Below are 27,164 nucleotides of genomic sequence, written 5' to 3'. Positions count from 1 at the left end.
TGTGGCTTTATCACATGTAAAATTAAAATTAAAAACGAATTAAATAAGATTTTTTAAACCTGTAAAACACTATCCTTAATATTAAACCATCAACTTAGTGAATTCAATTGGTGTTTAATATTAGGGTTTCAGCATGAAATATATATATTTATATTTTACACACTTGTTTATTTTACTATGTATTTGTTGTAAAAGTGTTGGGGCCGAACTGGTGGCAGTTGTGAAAAAAGTCAATGGAAAATAATGTCATTGTCATTGATAATGATGATTAGATGCCTTCATAATTAAGCCTATTTTCTCTTGAACCATATGGTCTATCCACTAAAACACAAAAAACATTGATACTATATATGACTAATGTATATATTTTTAAGTTATTCAAGTATAAACTACCAAATTTACCATAGATTGCCATCGACGGAACATAGGCGGAATACGTTTTGCAAACCTACGTTTGCTTGAATGTGAATATTTGATATATTTGATATTTTGTGAGTGTGTGTGTGTCATCGATGCTGTAATTTGTTTACTGGAACCAAACTTTTGATTCCAGCTAACATACATCCAGCTAACATAAAAATGGCCTTTTTGCCTTTGTGCAGATTGCCATGTCTCATTTTCGATTTATTGAAAATGATACATTTTTCAAAGTATCTATATTTTTCAAACAAGCCTTGCAGAACTGGCTACAATTTCAATTTCTTCCCCCTGAAAAGATAGAACAAATATTACAACAAATATTATGGCTGAACTCAAATGTGCTGGTTGATAAAATACCTGTATTTATGGGAAAGATGTTTGAAAAGGGTACTTTGTTCTTAAATTACATTGTAAATTGTAATGGTAGAGTTATGTCCTTCATGGTGTTATCAGAATTGTACGGGAAGGTCTGCTCAATCCAAGAGTACAACCAATTGACAGCATTAACCCAAAAATGGAGGAGGCAGGTGGCAGGGGAGGAGGGAGGGAACTGGTCTGTCTGCCCAATATAAAGAATCAAAACTGGCGGAGGAATAAAAATAGCATAAATAGGAAAATATACCAGTTTCATTTGAGGACCAGGATGTTGACAACTGTGCCATACTGATTGCAAAATAGTTGGGAAGAGAATTCTGATGTACTGATTCCATGGTACAGGGTGTATGAGTTGGTATATAAAACAATGCAAGATTCAAGACTTCGTGCTTTTCAGCTAAAATTATTATATAGAATTCTTGCCACCAACAACATGTTGAATATTTGGAGCATAAAATCATCGAAGCTCTGCAGATTTTGTTGTGAGGATACAGAATCAATAGACCATTTATTTTGGTAATGCCCTTGGGTAGCCTGTTTCTGGTCTCAGGTTCAGGAATGGCTGAAAATTCATAGCATTGATCTAAAATGACCCTAGAAATAGTACTGTTAGGAGATCTAACAGTCTTAGTAAAAGTATTTGTCTTCAACTCGCAATCTGTAGATTCTATTCGATTAGATAGATTGAAATTGTACGTTATACATCTTAGCATAGTTGAAAGATGTGTGTTGCGTTGAAACACGAAATGGGTGGCCAGCAGAGATAGATGGGATGGGCTGGGGAGGCTGAGGGTTGGTATGTGGAATTGGAGACAAGTGGGAGTGGAGTTGCTGTGTGAGAGAGAGAATGGATGGTAAAAAAAGTCAACATGAAACAATAAAAGTACATTTGAATGACACTAAGTGGCAGTGTTTTTACAACTAATGCAGGTTTTCCTGAGGCTGATGCCATGCAGGTGTTTGTATACATACATATACACACACTCTCATTCAAATAAACACAAACAAGAACACACACATACATGTAATCGTGCCAGACATGCACACAAACATATAAAGTAGGCATTGCTGTTATGATTTCAGTCGTCCTTGATGTCCTTTGTTTTAACTGTATTGTTATTCTTTTTTAAATTTTGCATTGTTGTTTGCTGTTTTCTTCTGTCTTTTCCTTTTTTCTCTTAAGTTCATTCTCTTGGATGTTGGTGCATTGGGGGGTTTCTTGGTGGTGGGGAATGGATTTGTTTTATTTGGGTGGGGGGGGTAGACTGTGGGAGGGGTCTCGAATGGTTGAGGGACAGCTATTGGGGAACTGTGGAGGGTTCGGGTGTCACAAGATTGTGATCATGAAAAAGGGAACTATGACATATATTTTATATCACTATCATCCACACGCACCCTCACACTTAAGGATGGCTCTGTTGCGGAAAGACTGATACATGTTTGATAGTGTCTTGATGCTGTAATGTTTGTCCTTCATGCTCTAATACTGTAATGTTACCCCTTCCTTGTGTTTTTTGTAATAAATAATAATACAAAAATAATAAAACGTTTTTTTTTAAATACTTTGAAAGGTTCACTGACATCCGTCAATCAATCAATTAATCACGTTTATATGATATCTGTTTACATAACATTTTCTTACAGAGCTCCAAAGCCAGTAAACAATATTAAAAAAATTTAGATATTTTTTGTCTTTTTATGGTTATTTTGATGTCGAACACACCAAACATAATACTATCAAACTATGTAATAATTGGTATTAAAAATCAAGTACATTCAAATCTGTCTATTTTTATTTTACAGTCTTAAAATGTTACTAATAAACCTTAAAAACAGACATCCACTTCCTATACTTAATGCTTATTACTGATCTCAAGACTTGTAGCCTATTGATTTCTCTCTCCCACCCCAAATAGTGATTATGGCTTTGAGAGGCAGAGTGATGGAGGATGCACCCCAGTCTTTTGGTTTGTTCCATCCTCCGTGTCCACAGACTGCACCACTGGGGACAGCTTCCTCAACACTACTGGGTATGGCAAATCTTCATTTGAACATTATGTACTGCTTAACTAGTCAGAAATGCACCCAGAATAACGTACAGTATTAGAGATCCCTTCAGCAAAGTTGCCAGTATATTTTCTTGTTTTATTTCTTCATATGTATTTAAGATAAAGTATGGGCTGTCTAGATATTTATGTCTGTATGTGTGTATGTTGCAGATACCGTAAGGCTCTATCCAATAACTGCACTGCGGAAACCCTGGGGAAGTATAGCCCTAGGAGCCAGAGGTGTCCCCGCCAGGCCCCGAGAGGTCTGCAGCTGGTCACCAGTGAGGGGACACTTACAGCCACCATGGGGGACAACGTCACCTTCCTGGTGTTTCTGGAAGAGGTAATGTCTGGAATATTTCTTTAGACATCTTATTGAAAGCATGTGCTGGGTCGTTCCACCAATTGGGTGCCTTTTGTGTAGCGTAACTTGGTGATACATTTAAAAAAAAAAATCTGTCATAAAGAGCACATATTCAACTTAGATAACAAACATGTTTTGCCATTTCAAGAGGTTAATAAAAAAAGACAATAGCAAGTGCCTATTAAGTGCCAAGTAAAGTAACAGGGTTGACGATTTGGTCTTATCAGCCATAAATCCTCTTTTGACAGGGGTAAAGAAGCTTGTTGTGTGCAACAGGGAGGGAAATTGAATGCAAGCTTCACCCCCAAAAAATGGCTAAACATTTGTAGTCTGTCAATCTATGTGCACAGACAGACATACACATGACAAGACACGCATGTACACATGGATTTTGTATTGTAGATACAGTATGTGATAGTAGAGTGGTCGCCTGAGGAAGCACACTTAATGTGTTGTGAAAAGTTATAAGAAATGTAATGCCATGTAATATTTGTTCTTTTATATACCCGCCTTAGTGTTGCTGGACATCCTTAATAAATACAAATGGGGTAACAGGGTTGATGTGTTATGCTCGACCCACTCAGTTTTCCACCACAAAACATGAGAAAATGGCAAAAAAAGAGTAGGACCAGCTCACCTGCTTGGACTTTAAAATGTTCCGTCTTTGTTTTTTTGTTTTATAATTTAAAAAATGAATAATTTAAATAATTCCATATTAAAATGAGAGTTCAGTTCACGTAACAGGGTCGACCTTAAAATTATGAACAGGTAGGGTTTTGTTTTTACGTTAAAAGTAATCACCAATCACATTAAATGAACTAGGGGTTTACAATTATGGAGACAACTTTGAGAAATGTTGGGGTAAGTGGGTTAAATCTTACAAGAAGTCACTGTTACGCTCGTTGAAAATGAATTAGACTAAGGTGCAGAGTGGTAGGCGAACATCTTACTTTTATTTAAAATGAACACTAAAAAAATACAAAAATACACCACGAACATAAAGTTATGCAGGCTATACAGCAACTAACAAAAATCAAGATCCCACAAACTAAGGTGGAAAACAGGCTGCCTAAGTATGATCCCCAATCAGAGACAACGATAGACAGCTGTCTCTGATTGGGAACCATACCTGGCCAACAAAGAAATAGAACACATAGATTGCCCTCCCTGGTCACACCCTGACCTAACCAAAATAGAGAATAAAACGGATCTCTAAGGTCAGGGGGTGACAGTCACAGAGGGTGCACATGTCAAAATGATGAATAAATCAGATTGATTACATTTTCCATGTGGTCTATATTAAAAGGCACTTCATTTAATATAACAGGCTGTTAAAATTCTAAATATCAAAGGGATCCAAAAGGCACTCATTTCGTAGTATGAATGGGCATGTTATGTATTTGTCGCCCTATAGTATACATTTACATATACATTGGTTTACTCTCAATCGTTAACCAATGGATTGAGATGAGCTGCAGTGCATCATGTTGTACATATTGTTGATTCGTAGAGCCTAGATTGTTGTTGTCAAACACTTGTAGCCATTGTCATATAACAGTTGTCACATATAACAATGTATTTCTACATGCAGAATATGTGTAGGATATATAAATAAATATATGAATATATGTATTTAAATTGTGTTAAACATGCACACTGTGGCCATTCTTAAAAAATCTAATCACAAACATGATTCCATTGGTAGAGTGATGGCTCCACAACAAGTATAACATTGGACTTTGGAGACGGGACGGCCATATCCTACGCTAACATCAGCTCCATAGAGGATGGAATCAAACATATATACAGTAAAGTGGGCATTTACCGAGTGGCTGCCACGGCACTCAACAGCCTGGGCTCCGAGAGAGTCTTACTATACCTACATGTTACCTGTAAGTGAAACAGCACATGAATGACTGATATAATTCATTTACTTTAGAATTACAGGTACACTTTGGAACATTTCTACCTGTAAAAAAACTCTGTTAATGATGTATCTGCAGTAGGAAAGGAATACACTTCCGTGAAAGGAAACACATCCATTTGATTTTATTGTAGGTCTACTTGAGCAAGTGCAGCTCTCAGCCCCCTCGGTGGTTGTTAGGAATGAAGCAGTGAATCTATCAACAGTCCTGAAGCCACGTTACGTTGGATCAGTCACCTACTACTGGTGGTTGAACAACCACACTCAGGTCAGTGAAGTATTCCACTATATCTTAAAACTTTACAGATTTACAGAACTTTACTTACCTCATTTACTATTTCAATTGCAATATTGTGAATTGTACGGACAAACCCACCTTTAGTTTGTGACATTCTCTCTCTGTGTCAAACTCTATCACTCTGTCTTTTGTATGTGTGTTAGCCTGTTATGACTTTAGTGGGAGGAATGTCCTTCACCTTCTCAAAGGAGGGAACCCATACTGTCACCGTGCAAGTGTCAGTTGGCAACACCGTCCTTCAAGACAAAATAACTGTTGCTGTCTATGGTAAAGTATTTGAAATGACTCATCTCTAAATTACAGAGGTGTTATATGTTTCTAACATTCAGGTGGTAAATGTTCTGTGATATAAAATACTGACTGTGATGCGACCAATAGAAGGTGATTTGATCATTTAGATGTTTAACGTTTAATCATTTATAACCTCTTCTGATCTAGTAACAGTTTCTCTCTTATTATCTAGCATCTATCGCCATTAAATGTGTGTCTTGTATTTTCCTGTAGAACATTTCAAGTCACACGTTTTAGCCTTCTCCTCTAATCTGGAGGCCTTCAATCCTGGTGTGCCTGAATGGAGGCAGGACATCAGTAGAGTGGTCAAGGACTCCATGGTCCAAGTGAGTTCTCCTGTACCAGCCCAGCCTCAGATCCAATTCGCACATATATGTACAAAATGTATTTCAGCAGATTTTGTGCGTTTTTGTGCATTTTTGTGTGGTTCAATTTGTTCGAAAATGCACAAATTTATGTGCTACTTAATTTGTGCGAAAAGACACAAATTTAACCAGTAGGCACACAAGCCTTTGCAACAACCATATACGCAACTATACCTTACCCTAACCTTAACCCTAACCTTAAAAATTCTACTAACTATACCTAACCCTAACTCCAACTGGACATAACCCTAACCCCCAACCTATGGACAAACGACTCTTTAACCCAACCAATGGGTCAATCTACAAGTGGGCAACCATGGAGCCCACAACTTTGGCCGGCCGCGCCCGGACCCCTCTGGCCTACGAGCATATGTGTGGAATGCAACCCTGCCTTCCCCCCTCCGGTTTCCACGTGTCAGAGATGGAAGTGGATCAACCGACTCAAAACTAGAAACCAAACTCCAAGGTTGCACTATGCTTTCCACATCCGTTGACAAGCGGACCTAGACATCATGACCACACCACTCGATATGGACACATGGCAACCAACCGAAGACCAAACCTGCATAAGGTGCGCAACTCAAGGGGTTTTGCCTGATCCTACATCGAGTTTAAGAACAAAAATTAAATATAAACTATCGCGTCTATATGGTTGTTGAAAAGGCTTGTGTGTAGCCTACTTGTTAAATTAGTGTCTTTTCACATGAATTAAGAAGCACATCATTTTGTGTCTATTCTCACGAATTAAGCCAGAAAAACGCACAAAAAATGCACGAAATTTGCTGAAATGCATTTTGTACATATATGCACGAATTGAATGTGAGACTGTGTTGCCTGTACAGTACTACTACAGAACTTCTTACCAGTAAATTACTGTGATTACAGTAACTAATTGGTGCACTCTGATGATTATTTCAAGTCATTCTAACAGCATTGCAAACAACTTGGTAGCAAATTGTATGTCATGATGCTTCCCTCACTGAATTCACTGAAGTTAGCTGGTAAACATTACTAGCAGTATACGATTTCTAAGTGCCACAAATCAGGTTATGTCCCTATAAGTATTTGGCTTCATGTAAATAGCAGGTAGAGTGTACCATATAAGGTAAAGGGTTTCCAGTCTCCTCCGTTGTCTCTTTCAGGATGTTAAGAAGCACATTGGGTTACATAAAAGGCCTGGCTGCTGAGCTATATATACACCACACACTGGCTTTCTGTCTTGTCAGCTATGACCATGTTTTATACCAGGAAACTGACAGGGTTGTTACAGCACAAATGCACTTAAAAAAGGCCTGCTTTTTACTAAAGACTGTCAAAATGAACCTGCATGTTTGGGCTGATTTGTGCATTATCTCTTGCCAGTGACTGGTACTTAGTCAAATGACATCTTTAAAAAAAAACAAAAAAAAGCTGGTGCATTTAGCCTTTTCCATAGTTAAGTCCGGTGTAGTGCTATATGACATAACGTAATGAAAATATAGGAGAACCTGAGATGTCAGATGTATTTTTTTCATTACTTTTTAATTGAAGGTCACAGGGATCAGTGGAGAGCAGCTTCTAGTGTCAGTGCTTCCAGGGTTGCCAACGGCAGCAGAGTTTTGCATCGTCCCTGAAAAAAGGTCAACCGAGGGGAGAATGGATGGAAAAGTGACACATTTAGAGCAGGTAATGTATCACCAGACTATAAAGTCTTAAACGATTTTGTATTATTATTATAGTCCTACCTATTTACTTCCATTTATATAGATCCATTACATGAATCATGCTGTAGTTAGGCCTACAGTACCTCAATGTTAAATTAAGCAAGTAATAGCAGCATCACTAAATAGCAGCACAATGTGAAAACACATTTCCCCTTGATTATATTCTTCATATCATGGTGGGTTCATCATTTGCTCATAATTAGTTCTTCTCTTTTCGCTGCTTTAATCAGACATGCATATGGAATCTACTGATCCTTTGTTAGATATTCAAGCGCAACAAAATGGCATTTATTCACACACTGCCACCACTAGAGGGCACTGTCTTCCCATCAAACTAACAGAACTTCGCTCTTGAAAAGCAGCATTCATCTCAGTACATCATTGCAACCTAAACTGTAGCATCACAATTTATTTCACATAACTCATGTCTAACCATTATAAGTTAATAGCTCATACTATACTTATCATTCACTCCATCTTAAAGGGTTTGCTTCGAATATAATATCTAAGATGCTGGACCTGGGCTCTAATGGCTTTTACAGCTCTATAATTCTTGACATTCTATAGAGTTGATAAAACACACCACGTTTTCATCTGCCTTTCAGCAGCTCAATCGTATAGTAAAATTGATATCATTTCAGTCCACCATCAGACATTTTTATTCTGCATGATCTGTTACACTTATTGCATATATATATATATACATATGAAATATATGATACACTTATTTGCATATGTTGCAACATGTAAACGTAATTCCAGTCGCTCGCAGTTAGTCTTGAACTGAGTTAATAGGTATTTAATTACAATGATGCATCATGTAATTGGACACATCAGAGGAGGCTAGTGGCGGGGCAGCCTGAGTTGGGAATTATGCGGATGTGTTTATCTATAGCCTGTCTGAATACCTGGCAAGACATCACAGACAATAGGTTGATATATCTTAGTTCACTATTGCACATCTTATTGTGTCGTGTGTGTGGTATGGCGTGTGTGTGCACGTTGGGTTTGTGTGTATCTGTGTGGTGGGGGGGGGGTGTGGTAATGTCTGGCACAGCTTATTAAAATGTGTTATAGATTTACTGACCCTGATATGCCACTAGAATAAAAAGTAATTATTCATACAGTGTAGAGCAGTCTAATTTTAACCAGTGGAAAGATTTTAGAAAGAGCGAGATGGAATTAGTGAGCCATGGCTAAGGAGTCGAATGGGTTTTGGGAAGGCTTTCTGGTCTCTTGTTAAATGGTTTCTGGTAAATTGTTAAATTACTGCTTTTTTAGCTGTGAACCCTTAATGAAAAAAACAGGCTTCTGGCAAACAGTTGTGGCAAATCTTTGGCCAAATTTCCTAAAATTTCTCATATTTTCATATGCAAATAAAACAATTTGTCACTGGTCTACACACAATACCCCATAACGTCAAAGTGGAATTATGTTTTTAGACATTTTTACAAAAAAAATTAAAAGCCGAAATGTCTTGAGTCAATAAGCATTCAACCCCTTTGTTATTGCAAGCCTAAGTATGTTCAAGAGTACAGATTTGCTTAACAAATCAAATATAAAATGTTGCATGGTCTCACTCTGTGTGCAATAATAGTGTTCAACATGATTTTTTATTCACTGCCTCATCTCTGTACTCCACACATAGAATTATCTGCAAGGTCCCTCAGTCGAGGAGTGAATTTCAAACACAGATTCAACCACAGAGACCAGGGAGGTTTTCCAATGACTTGCAAAGAAGGGCACCTATTGGTAGATAGGGGAAGCAGACATTGAATATCCCATTGAATATGGTTATTAAGTACACTTTGGATGGTGTCTCAAACACCCAGTCACTAGAAAGATACAGGCGTCCTTCCTAACTCAGTTGCTGGAGAGGAAATAAAATGCTCAGGAATTTCACCAATGGTGACTTTAAAACAGTTACAGAGTATAATGGCTGTGATAGGGGGAAATTGATGATGGGTCAATAACATTGGAGTTACTCCACAATACAGAGTGAAAAGAAGGAAGCCTGTACAGAATAAACATTTCCAAAACATGCATCCTGTTTGCAACAAGGCATTATGGAGATTGGTACTCAGTAATATGTTGTATTGGATTTTCCCCAAGCATAATTGCTTTGCCACATTTTTTGCAGTATGAGTTTATTTTCAAACATAGTGGTGGCTGCATCATGTTATGGGTATGCTTGTAATCTTTCAGGAGTGATGAGTTTGTCAGGATAAAAAATAAACGGAATGGAGCTAAGCATAGGCAAAATCCTAGAGGATAATCTGGATAAGTCTGCTTATACACCAGACATTGGGATATGAATTCACCTTTCAACAGGACAATAACCTAAAACACAAGGCCAAATCTACCCTGGAGTTGCTTCCAAAGAAGACAGTGAATGTTACTTAGTGGACGAAATACAGTTTTGACTTAAATCTACTTGACAATCTATGGCAACATTTGAAAATGGTTGTCTAGCAATGATCAACAACCAATTTGACTTGGATAAATGTTTAAATAATAACAATGGGCAAATATTGTACAATCCAGGTGTACAATGCTGTAATCGCTGCCGAAGATGATTCTAAGATGTATTGACTCAGGGGTGTGAATGCTTAGGTGAATGAGATATTTCTGTATTTCATTTTCAATAAATAAGCAACAATTCTGAAAAACATGATTTCACTTTGGATATTATGTGTAGATGGGTGAGACAAAAAGGCACTCTACCTACAGCATTTACTTGAGAGAAATGTGAACACGACAGGGATGTTGACCTTGATAACTGAGCAATGAGCTTTCAATCAATGGATGTTTAAAAGAAGAACCTAATTAAAATGATTAAATATATATATATTAAACCCAGTTCAGAACTGTTGCCTTTTTGAGTGAAAAAAAGCAATATTATTAGATGAAAATTTGTATTTGGCCTTACGGCTATTAGACCATAAAAATGCATTGAAAAACAGATTCACTACATGGAACAACAGATAGTCCAACCACAAAATCTTAAGGAAGTTTGTTCTGAAGTGTCTGTTCTATATCTAAGATATACAGTTGCAGTCGGAAGTTTACGTACACCTTAGCCAACTACATTTAAACTCAGTTTTTCACAATTCCTGACCATTAATCCTAGTAAAAAATCACTGTCTTAGGTCAGTTAGGATCACCACAATATTTTAAGAATGTGACATGTCAGAATAATAGTACAGATAATGATTTATTTAATCTTGTATTTCTTTCGTCACATTCCCAGTGGGTCAGAAGTTTACATACAGTCAATTAGTATTTGGTAGCATTGCCTTTAAATTGTTTAACTTGGTTCAAACGTTTCAGGTAGCCTTCCACAAGCTTCCCACAATATGTTGGGTGAATTTTGGCCCATTCCTCCTGACAGAGCTGATGTAACTAAGTCAGGTTTGTAGGCCTACTTGCTCGCACATGCTTTTGCAGTTCTGCCCACAAATTCTCTATAGGATTGAGGTCAGGGCTTTGTGATGGCCACTCCAATACATTGACTTTGTTGTTCTTATGTCATTTTGTCACAACTTTGGAAGTATGCTTGGGGTCATTGTCCATTTGGGAGACCCATTTGCGACCAAGCTTTATCTTCCTTACTTATGTCTTGAGATGTTGCTTCAATATATCTACATCATTTTCCTCCCTCATGATGCCATCTATTTTGGGAAATGCACCAGTCCCTCCTGCAGCAAAGCACCCCCACAACATGATGCTGCAACCCCCGTGCATCACGGTTGGGATGGTGTTCTTAGGCTTGCAAGCCTCCCCCTTTCTCGTCCAAACATAATGATGGTCATTATGGCCAACCAGTTCCATTTTTATTTCATCAGACCGGAGGACATTTCTCCAAAAAGTATGATCTTTGTCCCCCATGTGCAGTTGCAAACCATAGTCTGGCTTTTTCATGGCAGTTTTGGAACAGTGGCTGCTTCCTTGCTGAGCGGCCTTTCAGGTTATGTCGATATAGGACTCATTTTACTGTGGCTCTAGATATCTTTGTACCTGTTTCCTCCAGTAGCATTACAAGGTTCTTTGCTGTTGTTCTGGGATTGATTTGCACTTTTCGCACCAAAGTATGTTCATCTCTAGGAAACAGAACGTGTCTCCTTCCTGAGTGGTATGACGGCTGCATGGTCCCATGGTGTTTATACTTGCGTACTATTGTTTGTACAGATGAAAGTGGTACCTTCAGGCATTTGGAAATTCCTCCCCACGATGTCAATTAGCCTATCAGAAGCTTCTAAATCTATGACATAATTTTCTGGAATTTTCCAAGCTGTTTAAAGGCACAGTTAACTTAGTGTATGTAAATTTCGGACCCACTGGAATTGTGATACAGTGAATAATAAGTGAAATAATCTGTTTGTAAACAATTGTTGGAAAAATTATTTGTGTCATGCACAAAGTAGATGTCCTAACTGACTTGCCAAAACTATAGTTTGTTAGCAAGACATTTGTGGATTGGTTGATAAGTTTGTTTTAATTACTCCAACCTAAGTGTATGTAAACTTCCGACTTCAACTGTATGAGAAAGATCAGAAATTATTTGTAAAAAAATGGACACGTATTATCCCCCTGATTTTTGGCACTAAACAGTCTCTATATACAGTTTACTTCAATACATTTTTTCAACTGGTACCAGGGGAGCTTCAGACAAGTCTTGTGAGGTCTGTGGGCTTCCTAGAGCAAACCTACAGACATGTATATGTCTGTGAGAGTCTCACCTTTCCACAGAGGGTCATATTAGTGTATAGCTCTAAAACAGGGTTTCTTTTAAAGCCTGGGACCCAAATTTGAAATGTTGTGTTTTCCTGGGACCCAAGCTTAGGAAAATATGCAACTATACCTAAATATTGCTACATTTCATTGCCCTTATGCCTAAAACAAATGCAATATAGACAAAACAAATGACAATTAAATTAAATATTCATATACAGTAAATATATATTCATGTTTATTTTCCCCCATTTAACATCTACTGCTTTCTCAGCCAGGCAGTAGACTGTTTCCTGCTGTAGAACCCAGAACTGTGTGAGTGTTTGCCTCAAAAAGCATCTTGCTTCAGTCAATTTATTCCAGTTCAGAATACTAATTATTACTTGTATTTTAACAGAAACAGTTCCAACCTAGACTAGTTTCCAACAATCAACAATCATTACAGATGTAGGAGGATTGTTTGAAAGAGAAACTCACATCGACGACTATGAGAGTTACTACTGCCTTATTTCTGCTTATCATCGCCTATTCTCAAATTACAACACAGCCTTGCTAGCTGACTTACTTTTCCAATGTCAAAGCACTGTTTCCTGAAGCAGTCTTCCATGTTCTGAAAGAACTCCCTGGGTTTACCATAATGCTTTGGAGTTTTGGTCAGGATGTGTCATTTTATTAATTTGTTTGTTTACTAACGTTAAGCACTTCTCCGCGCAAAACACGTTGTGTTTCTCCTTATTTCTCAAAGTAAGAGAGAGAAACTCATCCCTGTATTTGCGTTTCACGACCGTTGAGCTCAGTCAGAACTTGTGGATAGCATAAGTCCATTTGATGACAGCGGTGAGTGATGGCGAGTGGGAATGACAAGTCATTGGCTGTCAGGGCATCATCTGCTGCTGAACGACAGCGCTGCCTTGTGTGTCGCAGAGTGATCTTCAAGAAAACTGCAGAAAATGATCTGGCATCTCCCTCTCCCATTTGCGCAGGTGCCAAACTGAGCAGAGACCGCTGCTAAGCAGAGAGTGCACTGAACAGATAGCACAGATGCACTTGGCCAAATCAATTCCAGTAATTCATTAAATAATAAAACTTTTACTCTGACACGTTGCAACCCACCATTAACAGGTCGGTGGGTCGCGACCCATAGGAATGGCTGCCCTAAACTGTTCGGACGCTACAGACGGACGTTGGCAGATTGTCTGTGCCGACTTCAGATGAGTCCCAAGACGCTTGTGGGGGCAGATGCGGAAGTGCGACATCAGCGGATGCGGTGGACAGATATCTTACACTGACAGGTTTTATGGGGATTTTTGTATTATGCTTATTAGATTTTTGCGGGGCAGCAGAAAATCCGCTCTAGGGGTTATTAAGGGCCAGTTGTCTTCAAGTTGTTTCTTCTTACTGATTCAGGTGTATAATCCTTGGGTGGAAGAAAAGCGACATACCATTTAGCTATGCCGACTATGTAGTTGGTGAGCGATGGATTGGCAATGTAGAAGACAAGCTCCCGGTCGGTTGTAAATAATTCACCCACAAATTCATCTTTTTAAAATGTTTATATATTAAGCTTCAGTATAAATGAGTGGGGGAAGTTGAACGTGATGTCAGAATAAGTGTAAAACACAAGTTATAGAGTCAGATAAAGCAGAAATGGATGGAGATATACACAGCCCTCAACAAGCCAGGCAAGACGGCAATGTCGAAAGTTAGATGGAGAGGAACCCAGCGAAGGAAATGCTGATAAGTATTAGCAGAGAAATCTGCAAACTTAGAACCGAAGTGAGAGGGAACCTGACTACATTCAAGGACGAAGTTCAGAAGGAAATAAAGGAGTTAGAGGAATTCAAACATGAAGTTACAGCGATGCTCCAGGAAATGGAATGGGAACTTCACGCCCAAAGTAAAGTTTTTAAAGGGGCAGAGACACGGATCGAATGGCTGGAAGGACAAAACATGGAAATTGGCAAAGCTCTACTTCTTCCATTGAAACAACAACAGTGAATACAGGAGAAACTGAGGCACCTTGAGAGGGAAGGTCCAGGCACAACCATATCCATATTTACAATATTGCTGTGGATGCAGAGGGAAGAGATATGCCCCAATTCATAGAAGGTCTACTCAAAAATGAACGTTCTCTGCCGACAGACACAGATCTTCAGATCCAGAAAGCACACAGGGCACTTGCTCTGTTATGCAGGTGAGTGAGGACCCAAAAGCGACTTAACAGAAACAGAGTTTATTCAAGTCCAAAACAGAAAACGACAAATCCTGAATCCTTAACAGAAAATGTCCAAACGGGGAATAACAGAAATCCTCTAGTCTTGTAGAGGGGAAGGACAGGAGAAGCGGCCACAGACTGCAGGTCGCTGCGGGTAGGCGCAGGCCGTAGCTGACAGAGACACCTGCTCACACGCAGCATCTGATGAAGGCAAAAACATGACAGGACGGAACAAGAACACAGTACAGCAAACAAGGATCCGACAAGGACAGAAGCGGAAACAGAGGGAGGAATAGGGACTCTAATCAGAGGGCAAAATAGGGGACAGGTGTGAAAGAGTAAACGAGGTAGTTAGGAGAATGAGGAACAGCTGGGAGCAGGAACGGAACGATAGAGAGAGAGAGAGAGAGAGAGAGAGAGAGAGAGAGAGAGAGAGAGATAGAGAGAGGGAAAGAACCTAATAAGACCAGCAGGGGGAAACGAATAGAAGAGAAAGCACAGGGACAAGACATGACAATCTATGACAAAACATGACATGCTCAAAAACCAATACAATACCAAGGAAATGATTTTGAGGAAAGCCTGGCAGAAGAAGATTAAACATGGAACACGCATACTGTCATTCGACCACGATTACACTCATGGGGGGATTCAGACATGCAAATCCCCCATGGACAACGGTCTACAGCATTGTGGCTGAGGCAGTACAGGACATGAGGAAGATGGGATTCAGTATCGAGATAGAGGAGAGGACGGGCTCAACAGCATCACCAGTGAGAGACAACTACAACAAGTGTTGACGTGGAGGCATGTGGGAGGGGAGCGGAATTCAGCCAGAGCCGAAGGATAAGAGACGGTACAATGAGCAAGGGACAGATTGCAGGAATTCAAACGGAGACCTAATTATATGGATATATATGTGATTTGTAATAACGGGTATGGGGAATTTGCTAGGGCTGAAATAGGATGTAGGTGGATAACACTTATAGATGGCGGTTTAGCTAGTTAGGGTAGATGGATAGAAACTATGGCTGTCTGGTTAGGTAGCATATTGCTGGGTTGGGATGACCAAGCAATTTATAGCTAGCCAAATAGCCTGCAACCTGAGCTCTGCTAATTTGTTTTGGGGCTAAAACTGTCATTGTTTATAGGCTATAACCCAGCCCTGGATAGGGTCACTTGAGGATTAAGGCCAATCGGTTAACATACTGACGTAACATTATTTCCGACTGTTTACTTTAGCTGCAACAACGTTTTATTTGGAAACTCACAAACGAAGTGAATCTTTCAAATGGAACACTGCCTCTTTTGAATAGGAACCAAGACCGGCTGGTGTGTGTCATAAACTGGTCATAGCTAGAATGTGTAGAGGGAGAATTTTATACTATCTCTGCACTGCTAGAGAGGGGCCTCCACATAGCATGGATTTTTCTCCTCTGACCACACAGGGGGTGTGTGGGGAGCACTGCATTGGGCAACCCATTTTTTTGAAGTTTCACTTTTTGTTATCTTATTGAGATTTTGTATCCAGATGTTCAGGGTTTGAATATTTTTTGTTTTCCGGGGTTGATAGAACTGGGACTGATAGATATCTGGAAGGACCTCCACACATTGGAAAGGGATTATACCCATTACTCTGTACTTCACTCAGTCTATTCTAGGAAGAGGTAGGGAGTGCAGTTGAGAACAACAATCCTCCAGGGAGCGACGGCTTCCCATCAGAGTGGTACAAAACCTCCGAAGAGGAATTTACCCCTTTGCTTATACTGTATCATCCTTCAATTAGACCTTGAAGGAGGAAGGCCTTACTCCCCCATCGTGGAAGGAAGCTATTATCTCAATTTAGTTATGCATTACATTTAACTATGGTTCCCTGAAAGCTTTCCTGGGAGGTTTTATTGAGAATAGACATTTTAGGTCATTTGAAGGTAATTAAATAACATTCTGAAAACATGTTTTAATAAGGCTTTTAATAACACTGCTAGCTTAGGTGTTAAGGGGATAGGATGCATGGAAATTCATTTTCTTAGGCATTAATCACGCAAACACATTATTTTGTATTGTGGAAGGGAAGGGGAAGGGAAAGGGGGAAACCTTGTACAACTGAATGCCTTCAACTGAAATGTGTCTTCCACATTTAACCCAACCCCTCGGAATCAGAGAGGAGCGGAGGGCTGCCTTAATCGACATCCACGTCTTCTGTGCCGGGGAACAGTGGGTTAACTGTCTTCTTCAGGGGCAGAACGACAGGGCACGGGTCAGTGAGATTCGTACCTATGATATTCTGTTCTATTTCCATGGAAATAGTCCACTGTGGAACCAGAATGGAGCTACCTTAGCATGGCATGTTGATTCTTTTGTACTTATACAAAGCTGTTAGTTTTTGTCTATTCAAACAGACTCCGTCTCATACAAAACAAGCACTCATTAAGATCAGGAGTGGTCAATTAGTCAAACACACTTAATTAACAAGATAGAAGATAGTGAGACCCAAAGTGGGTCATGACATGTCTGAGTAAATGTATAGTTATTTAGTTAATTACTGGAATTGATTTGGCCAAGTGCAACTGCGTTCACTGTTTAGCAGCGGTATCTCAGCTCAGTTTGGCAGCTGCATGATTGGGAGGAATATGCCCGTATGCTTCGTCGTGTTCCAGATCCTTTTTCTGCAGTTTTCTAGATCACGCCGCGACCTACACGCTGAAGCGCTGTCGTTCGGCAGCAGATGATGTGCTGTCACCCACTGACTTGTCATTCCCACTCGCCATCACTTACCGCTGTCATCAAATGGACTCAAGCTAGCCACAAGTTCTGAATGAGCTCAATCATCATGAAATGCATATACAACGAGGAGTTTCTCTCTCTTTGATTTGTACAAACTGTGAGAAATAACGAGGATCGAACGCAATGTGTTTTGTGCGGGGAAGTGCTTAGTAATGAGTCTCTCAAAACTAACCAATTAAAATGACATGTCCTGACCAAACATCCACAGCATGACAGTAAACCTAGGGAGTTCTTTCAGAACAGGACAGGATGCTTCAGGAAACAGTGCTTTGACAGTGGAAGAGTAAGTCAGCTAGCAAGGCATTGTTGTAATTTTCTAACAGGTGATGATAAGTAGAAATAAGGGAGCACCATCTCTCGTAGTAGTCGTCGTGAGTTTCTCTTTCAAACAATCCCCTCGTACTCAGCTAATAGCTAACATTAGCCAACGCAAGCTAGCTAGATACTAGGGTTGCCAACTGTCCCGTATTACCCGGGATGTCCCTTATATAGGGCTAAATTGGTTTGTCCCGTACGGGACACTCCCTTGTCCCGTATATTCATCCAATCACAGTATAGCGTAAACGCACCAATTCCTGCAAAGTAATTTATGTTGTTGTTTGGTTGGTTTGGCATATCAAGGAAATATGGAGAGACCTGCAAAAAAACAAAAATACTTTGCAGCTACAACAAACAATAAGAAGCGGAAAAAAAGACATGGGTTAAGCCCATCAGTGGTGACTCGACGAAAGCTTTCTGTACTTTATGCCGTCGGGAATTCTCAATAGGCCATGGAGGGGAGAATGACCTAACTCAGCATGCATCCACAGAAATGCACAAGAAGACCAAGCTAGCTTAAAGGTGCATTCCTCATGACGTCTACTGCGGAAAATAACAATATCACGGAAAGCGAAGCCTCGTATATGTACCATACGGTTAAACACGGACTCCGGCTACAACAGCACCGACTGTCTTGTTAAGCTCAAAGGTGCTTTGTTTCATGACTCAAATGATGTGAAGAAGATGCTCTTGGGAAGAACAAAGGTTAGATTATTACAATGAATGTTTTAGGACCAAATACTGTGCTGGATATTTTAGATGATCTGTCCCCGACCTAAGGTGAGCCCGTTTATTTCTCAGTTGCCAGTGATGCCTCAAACAAGGGAAATAGAAACATGTTTCCAGTGTGCGTGAGATATTTCTCTGTGTCTGATGGAGTGCAGTGCAAGTTACTTGACTTTTACGAAGACAATGATGAAACTGCAAACGGCATCCATCAAGCTCTGATGAACAGTCTGGAAAAGCATGAACTGGATATTAGACACATCACAGCCCTATGCAGCAGATAATGCCAATGTCATCTTTGCAAAACACCTCTCCGTTTACCAGTTATTGAGCAGTGCCAACAATCGCTTTCTGAAAGCTAATTGCCCAGCACACATAGCTCCTAATGCCTGCAAGAAGGCCTGCGATCAGCTGTCAGTGGATATTTGAGACAGTTGTTTTAAAGATCTACAGCCACGTCTCAGTATCTGCTTCCCGAAGAGAGGAACCACTTGCATTTTGTTGCCTTTGTTGACAATTAATGGAGAGAAATTCTGCGACATGTTTGCACACGATGGCTCGTCTCTTCATCCAGCTGTCCATCGTCTCCTGCAAAGCTGGCCAGCTCTTACTTCCTACTTCAGGTCCCTTGGGGAGACTTGCCCTCTGGCACTGAAGAACGCTTTTGAGTATGAAGAAAAAACAGAAGCTGCTGAGATTTATCTGATTTAACTGATGTCAGTTAGCCTATCCGAAGCTTCTAAAGCCATGACATCATTTTCGGGAATTTTCCAAGCTCTTTAAAGGCACAGGCAACTTAGTGAATGTAAACTTCTGATCCACTGGATTTATGATACAGTGAGTTATAAGTGAAATAATCTGTCTGTAAACAATTGTTGGAAAAATGTCTTGTGTCATGCACAAAGTAGGCGTCCTGACTGACTTGCCAAAACTATAGTTTGTTAACAAGATTTTTGTGGAGTGGTTGAAAAACTAGTTTTAATGACTCCAACCTAAGTGTATGTAAACTTCCGAATTCAACTGTAAATCAAGAGAAGGTCATATTTAGATGAAAATATTTTTACATGATAGTTCATTGTTATTTGGTTTTTGACAAAAGGCTTTCTCTGCTTCTCTAACAGACCTTCAAAGGGAACAGAGCTATCCTCAAAGCTTCATACTAGGTGAGCCTAAATATAGCCAAATCAAAGAAGCCACACACTATAGGAGAGGAGCTCATCAAACCCTGCCTGAGAGATGTCTGTGTATCTCTTTTGGGTGAGGAGGCAGTAAAAAAAGTGGACTCAGTAGGCAAAAGAATGACACAGTAGACAAAAGAATAAGACATGTCAGATGACATAGAAGCATCCGTGATAGTAAAGATGACTCTCTTCAATTAGATGAGTCAGCAGATGTGGCTGGAATTCCGCAATAGATGGTATATGCATGATACGTATTTGATGACGATATCCAGGAGGAATTTCTTTTCTGTGACCATCTACAAGCAACAACAAGGGGAGAGGACATTTTTAGGGTGGTAGACACTCATTTGAAAGACTTACAAATTGACTGGCCAAATTGTATTGGGATTTGCACTGATTGTGCAAGATGCATGACTGGGTGCAACTCCGGATTCATAGCTCATGTCCGCAGAGTGGTGCCCAACGTGACACATTATATTCTGCACAGACAGTCGTTGGCCAGCAAAGCATTACAACCTAACCTATGGGCTGTTTTTGACTCAGTCGTAAAGATGGTGAATCTGACCAAGAAGAGACCTCTTCAAACAAGATTGTTCAGAGAGCTTTGCAAGGAGATGGGAGCAGACCAAGAGCACTTGCTCTTTCTTTGTGGGGTTAGGGGAGGGTCCTGGAGAGGCTATGGGAACTGAGAGAGGAGGTTCTGGCCTATCTGAAGAAAGAGGACAGCGACCTTGCAGTCCTATTCCGTGACAAACTGTGGTTGGCTAGGCTGGCTTACCTGGTTGACATTTTCAGAAAACTCAATGAGCTGAACACAAGCCTCCAGGGCAAGGAATCAACCATTTTGGAGCTTGAAGATGGCATCAGAGGATTCACTGCTCGCCTGGAATCGTGGCAGTCACAGCTGAAGGCTGGAGCATATGGCATGTTCCCTGTTCTGTCAGCTCACATGCAGCTGATAGATTCCCCCCTATGTAAAGCTGTAAAGAAGGACATGGCTGAGCACATGGCCAGCCTTCAGCAGAACTTTGACCGGTACTTTCCTAACCCACAGAAATCTCAAAAAACTTCAATGGGTGAGGTATCCTTTTCAAGCAGTGTCCTCATCAGACCTAGGACTAGTCTGCCAGAGATGGAGGCCTTAGTGACGCTACAAGCAAGCAATGGAAGCAAGATGCTTTTTGAGGCAAACATACTCACACAGTTATGGGTTGCTCATCTACAGCAGGAAGCGATCTCCTGCCTGGCTGTGGAAGCAGTAGATGTTCTGATCTAGTTTGGCACCACATAGCTATGCGAGTCAGATTATCAATTCTGGCATACTTAAAAAACAAGTACAGAAACAGACTCCATGCATGACCTCAGGGTTGCACTGTCAAAACCTAAGCCCAGAATAGACCTGGTTGTTGAAAACTTCAACCAGCCACACACTTCTCATTAGGACTGTGTGTGTGTGCTCGTCTACATCTGTGTGATGTGATCAATCAGTTTATTCCAGTTCAGAATAAACATTATATATTGTATTTTATCAGCAACAGTTCCAACCTATACTTTCTACAGTAAGATTTTATTTTTTTACCAGGTAAGTTGACTGAGAACACATAATTTACAGCAACAACCTGGGGAATAGTTATAGGAAGGGGTTGATTGAGCCAATTGTAAGCTGGAGATGATTAGGTGACCATGATGGTATGAGGGACAGCTTGGGAATTTAGCCAGGACACCAGGGTTAACACCCCTACTCTTACAATAAGTGTCATGGGATATTTAATGACCTCAGAGAGTCAGGACACCTGCTTAACATCCCATCAGAAATACAGCACCCTACACACGGCAGTGCCCTGGAGCATTGCAATAGTTTTTAGATCAAAGGAAAGAGAGCCTCCTACTGGCCCTCCAACACCGCTTCCAGCAGCATATGGTCTCCCACCCAGCGACTGACCAGGACCAACCCTGCTTAGCTTCAGAAGCAAGCCATTTTTATTTTTTATCTGTACTGTTACTTAGGGTTGCATTATCAAAAACTGAGCCTGTGTGTGTGTGTGTGTGTGTGTGTGTGTGTGTGTGTGTGTGTGTGTGTGTGTGTGTGTGTGTGTGTGTGTGTGTGTGTGTGTGTGTGTGTGTGTGTGTGTGTGTGTGTGTGTGTGTGTGTGTGTGTGTGTGTGTGTGTGTGTGTGTGTTTTGTTCACAGGCGGTTGGTGGCACCTTAATTGGGGAGGACAGGCTCATGGTAATGGCTGGAGCAGAATTAGCGGAATGGTATCAAATACATCAAACACATGGTTTCCAGGTGTTTGGTGCCATTACAGTCACTCTGTTCCAGCCATTATTATGAATCTCCCTCCCCTCAGCAGCCTCCCGTGGTTCTGTTATACGTCTGTGTGATGTAATCAGTCAGTTTATTTCAATTCAGAATGACAATTATTTATTGTATTTTAACAGCTGCAGTCTCACCTAGACAGATATGTAAGACTGTTTTTAATGGGGAAAATAAACATGAATAGCTATTTGTACGGGTATTTCATTATTTGTTTTTGTCTATATTCCATTTGTTTAAGGCATAAAGGCAATGAAGGTTTGCTACAGATTCAAATAGAAACTTGAGGGAACTGTTTGCAAACGTCTAGCTTCATTATGTGGCACACTATTTATTTTGCATCAAATGTATCATAAACTTGCAGGCAGTTTACTGCAACAACAAAAAATAGTAAGGGTAAAACAGGGGAAATCATAGAGCATTGGGAGAAAAATGTGGAGAAAAGGCAGATTTGTAGAATTTAAATGTTTTGTTTTTATAATTTTTTGAACTACTTCATTATTATTAATAAGCAAAAAAACATCCAAAACAAAAAATCACAAGTGAAGGAAAAAGTATTGGAAAAGCGACATATACATTTTTCAAATGTCAGTAACTCTTGTCTTTCATAACCAAGGCAATTTTTCCTGATAGGATTTATATTGCTATGATTGGTATGTTAGCCTTTCGACAGAAATGTTATTACAGTAGGCCTTTACATGTCATATCAACACTTGCCCCTCTTTAAAAAAAAGCTATATTTACTGATCATGATTGAGCTTGAAATATTGATGAGTGTGAAACCAGAGCTGTGTTTATTCCTCCACAGCTCTCTCTAGTCCTGCTCAGTGCCCTGAATCAAGACCTCATCCAGTTTACTCTGCAGCCTGGGGTTCAGATTAACGTCTATGCCACACAACTGTCTCCAGGTCAGCCAGTCTGCTGTGTTCACAGTATAGTCTGATATCTGGCTATAGTATAGTTAAAGATATAAGGTCCTGCCTACTACTATGCAATTACAATCAATTCATAGGGTTTTGCATGTTGGCCATTTTGGAATGATGTTATTATGAAATGGAACAATAACAGTCTCTAAAACCCACTTGAGAGGTTGTTAGCACAGGGTCAGCCACAGAGCAATGCACCGGGAGCAACATGTTTTATTAGGTGACTTGCTTATGGCCAAAACAGTAGGAGATTGCTCCAGAGAGTTGAACCAGCAACCTTCCAGGTTGCATAGCATTGTGCTACTCTACCCTCTAGGCTAACTGCTGTTGAGAAGTCTAGTACCACAACAGCTTGATGAGGACGGTATAAGAAAGACATAACGCATGTTGTTTTGATCATTGAGGTCAAATTCAGTTACACTTTGGTGTTGAAAATCCTCACAGCACTTGGGAGTTTGATTCCAGAAGAAAAGACAGCCCTCTATTTCTCTCTTTGTCTTATGTCTAAATACTTTTTCCCCCCTCTATTTTTTTTCCCAAGCTCCTATCATGGACACCAGTGAGAGTGGTCACAATGGTGCTACAGTCATTATGCTAGTGTCAGTCGTATTTGTGGGTTTGGCAGTTTTCGTTATCTACAAGTTCAAAAGGTAAAGTATCCCCGACTTCATTTGAACTAAGCCGATTCTAATGAGAGTGATAGTGTCAATTTGGGCAATTCTCACACGCCAATCCTTAATTAAGCAAATTAATATGTACATCTTGTTTCTTGAATCCAATAGCTTAAACTAGTCCAAATATCATGAACTATCTTTAGAGATATCCTAACAATTGGACATCATCAAAGACACTCTTCTCTTTCCTATACTCTTGAATATTCCCAGGAATGACAGTCGAATCAATGTTTTAAGTGCTGAATGAGTGTAAGTATTCTGCAGTCAGTATTCTGCAGTATTCATCTATCTAAAAATGTGAATGTTAACATTTCTGAAATGCTAAATAGAGTCATTCAGGGAGAGGCATTCAACAGAATGGCAGCAATGGTTGAAAAGATGAGACCTGAGACAATATACAATACCATATAAAATGTGTAGTGTCCTCTATTATTTAACTAGGCAAGTCAGTTAAGAACAAATTCTTATTTCCAGTGACGGCCTAGGAAGACTGGGTTAACTGCCTTGTTCAGGGGCAGAACGATTTTTTTCCTTGTCAGGTTGGGGATTTGATCTAGCAACCTTTCAGTTACTAGCCCAATGCTCTAGCAACCTTTCAGTTACTAGCCCAATGCTCTAACCTCTAGGGTACTTGCCACCCCTGCTTCCATTGCATTGCAAAAGACCACACTCTTTCACAAGTTTAAATTATTACTATACTCAAAGTATTAAAGTGTGTGAATCTGTCACTTTTAAAGATAATGAGGGTTGTTCATAGTTCAACATTTATCACAACAGTGAAAAAGTACTATGAATACCCCATGAAACCCAGAATTATCAGAAAATTAAATAGGGAATTTTACTCCATTTTTCCCTCATCGGTGGTAAATATATTTCATGAGATATATTTCACAAGTGATTAAGCAGAGAACCAAGCTAGCACGTACAATTCTGAGAACCATATGTTTCTTAGAGCTTGGTCACTAATGTTCTCACAACATTTAACGTTTTTCACATTGGCTTCGTTCCCACAACCAATGTGAAACCAAAAACATACGTTCCAACAACTTCCAAAGAACCAAATGTGCTAGCTGGGAGCTAACAATGTATTTACTATTCATTTGACTTGCTGTTAATATTGTACAATGTATATTTCCTATAGGAAGATCCCTGGCATCAACATCCACACAAATGAGCGAGAGAAACAACAGGAAGTGATCCCTTCGGTGGTGTCTATAGCTGTCCCAAACCCTGAGGGGGACATGGTGAGCACGTTGGAGCACTTGGACACAGGGCCAGATGCATGTGGCATAGGTAAGGTATCCTTCATAAAGAGGACAGTTACTGATAAGTAGTCAAGAATAACTCATGGGCCTATTGATGAGACAGCAATAAATGCACATATTTTACCTTTATATAGTGGTGTACTGCTCTATTAAAGGGATAGTTGTACATTTTGGCAATACTTACCCAGAGTCAGATGAACTCATGGATACAATTTGTGTCTTTACTTGCAGTTTGAAGTCAGTTGAAGGTCGTTTCTGGACCCTTTGCTAACTAACGTTAGCACAATGACTGGAAGTCTACAGGAACAGCTAGCATGCTACCAGAAATGACTTTTCTTCCCAGAAACTACCTTCAACTTCCTTTAAACTGCACACAGAGACATAAAAATGGTATCCATGAGTTCATCTGACTCTGGTTAAGTAGAAACATGGCCATAATTGCCAACCTTTTGCACAATTGTTTTACTGAATTACTTATTATTTTGAAACGTGTTCACAGATAGATCAAAACAATACATTGAAATTGCAATGTCCTTACTCTCCTCGTTAAGTTGATACGTTCCTATATATTTGCTTTGGTAATGTGAGATAGTGTCCTATCATGCCCATAAACCTAAATGAATTCAATTGCATGCTGAAGTTATTTTGGAATTTATGAATTAATTAGTGTCCTAAGAATGTAGCAGTGTAGTGAGAATGCTATATTATAATTGTGATAAATGACTCTGTAGAGCTGTAGTTGATGTAATCCTTCCAAATGTCAAGCAAGATTTGTTAGCATGGAAGATGGATATGCTTGCATGGAAAAATAGATATGCTAGTGTGCTAATGCTGATACATAATTTATTATCTGTCTCTTGTGTCACCTGTCTCTGGCTAGGATACCTACCATCTCACACAGATGTCAAACTCTCAGATGAAACTCCCCATATGTTTTAATGCTGAGTCTACAGCCAACTTGTAAGCAATACATCTTTTTGGCAGTTGCTTCCAGCATTCTCTGAAACCACAGAACAAATGGAAGGTCTCCAGTGTTTTCTACCCATGCATGGACAGACCATCTTACACTGTGCTGCCTGGACTATAGGAGGAGACTACAGATTTTACTGGCATCTTGAAAAGGGCCATTTTTAATCGAAATACTTGTATTTTTGCAAGAACATTGCACGTTTGTGAATATAGGGTAATTACAGAACTGCTGAACTAAAGATAATTTGACTCAGCTGGTTACAGTCGTGTGTATGACTTCAAGACAAGCAACAGTAAAGCAACAGTAATGTACAGTAATCTATTTCTCTTGAGTGTTCCATTCCTAGTACGTCTCTGGTGGTAGGTGTGTGGAGGATGTGTAGATTAAGTGTACTTAGGTCCCTATTCCGACCCGAGTTAAGCACATGTAAATGGAACGTTATTCCCTTTTTTTGCACTCTTCTCTCTTTCTCTCTATTATGACCTTGAACATAACCATTGTGTAGTCTTAACATTCTGTATACTCCCCTTTTCACTAAAACCCAAAAATAAAGCAGCTTCATTTTAAACCCCAAATCTATTTTGCATGAAGAAACAATCAGTCATTCATCACAAACTTTGTGATTATCTGGGTTTTCCCTCTTCACAATGCAGAAAGACTGCATTTAATCAGTGGACACTGCTCATTTTTATATTACAACACACCTGTCGTAATTGTTTTCTTTACTAAAGTAGAGGTTTATTATTATTATTGTTATTGCTAAAGGTACTGCATAGGTGTAAAGAGATAGCACTTGTATAGCCTAAGAAAGTAGCAGAAATGTGCAGAAAGTAGTTTTGAATGCATTTTATTGAAAGGAAACTAACTTTTGGCAACGTGGTGATGTATTATTATATACTGTACAATGAGGATTTCAACTACAAAATACAAGTCTTTCCCATTTTTTTAACCATTGCACCCACCCACAAGGTGTATAAACAACAACAATAAATAATAATAAAATAAGATAATAGATACAAAACAAAAATGTGAAGAACATAAATCAATCAACTCTAATTAGCACATGTGTGCAAGTATGTGTGCATGGATGTATTTCTCACATGTGCAGCACATAGTGTTTGTTTTACAGTCCTTCTTTGGGAGGCAGAATTGGAATCTCCTCCTCTTGCCTGCCCCAGCTGCAGCCTCAGGTGGATCAGGACAAGATTCAGCAACCTGAAACTGCTTTCACAAGTGCTGCAGAGGCTGCTGTGCGGGGGAGGCGCTCCC

The 27,164-nt window shown here is 39.7% G+C and overlaps 1 protein-coding gene across 1 annotated transcript in view; it reads left to right on the top strand.

Moving 5' to 3' along the window:
- The window catches only part of LOC124038730 (VPS10 domain-containing receptor SorCS1-like), a 139,924-nt gene extending 113,619 nt beyond the window's left edge, over window positions 1-26,305 (top strand). The window contains exons 19-29 of the mRNA XM_046354809.1: window positions 2,712-2,825; window positions 3,015-3,186; window positions 4,913-5,099; window positions 5,266-5,399; window positions 5,573-5,696; window positions 5,934-6,046; window positions 7,616-7,750; window positions 22,869-22,968; window positions 23,528-23,636; window positions 24,802-24,953; window positions 25,806-26,305. Of these exons, the coding sequence (XP_046210765.1) occupies window positions 2,712-2,825; window positions 3,015-3,186; window positions 4,913-5,099; window positions 5,266-5,399; window positions 5,573-5,696; window positions 5,934-6,046; window positions 7,616-7,750; window positions 22,869-22,968; window positions 23,528-23,636; window positions 24,802-24,953; window positions 25,806-25,864 (1,399 nt within the window). The 3' untranslated portion in view covers window positions 25,865-26,305. The remainder of the gene's footprint in view (window positions 1-2,711; window positions 2,826-3,014; window positions 3,187-4,912; window positions 5,100-5,265; window positions 5,400-5,572; window positions 5,697-5,933; window positions 6,047-7,615; window positions 7,751-22,868; window positions 22,969-23,527; window positions 23,637-24,801; window positions 24,954-25,805) is intronic.
- Window positions 26,306-27,164: the final 859 nt, after the last annotated feature.

This window comes from Oncorhynchus gorbuscha, linkage group LG06 (genome assembly GCF_021184085.1).
Source record: "Oncorhynchus gorbuscha isolate QuinsamMale2020 ecotype Even-year linkage group LG06, OgorEven_v1.0, whole genome shotgun sequence".
NCBI classification, from domain to species: Eukaryota; Metazoa; Chordata; class Actinopteri; order Salmoniformes; family Salmonidae; genus Oncorhynchus; species Oncorhynchus gorbuscha.
This window is presented reverse-complemented; position numbering and strand designations above follow the sequence as displayed.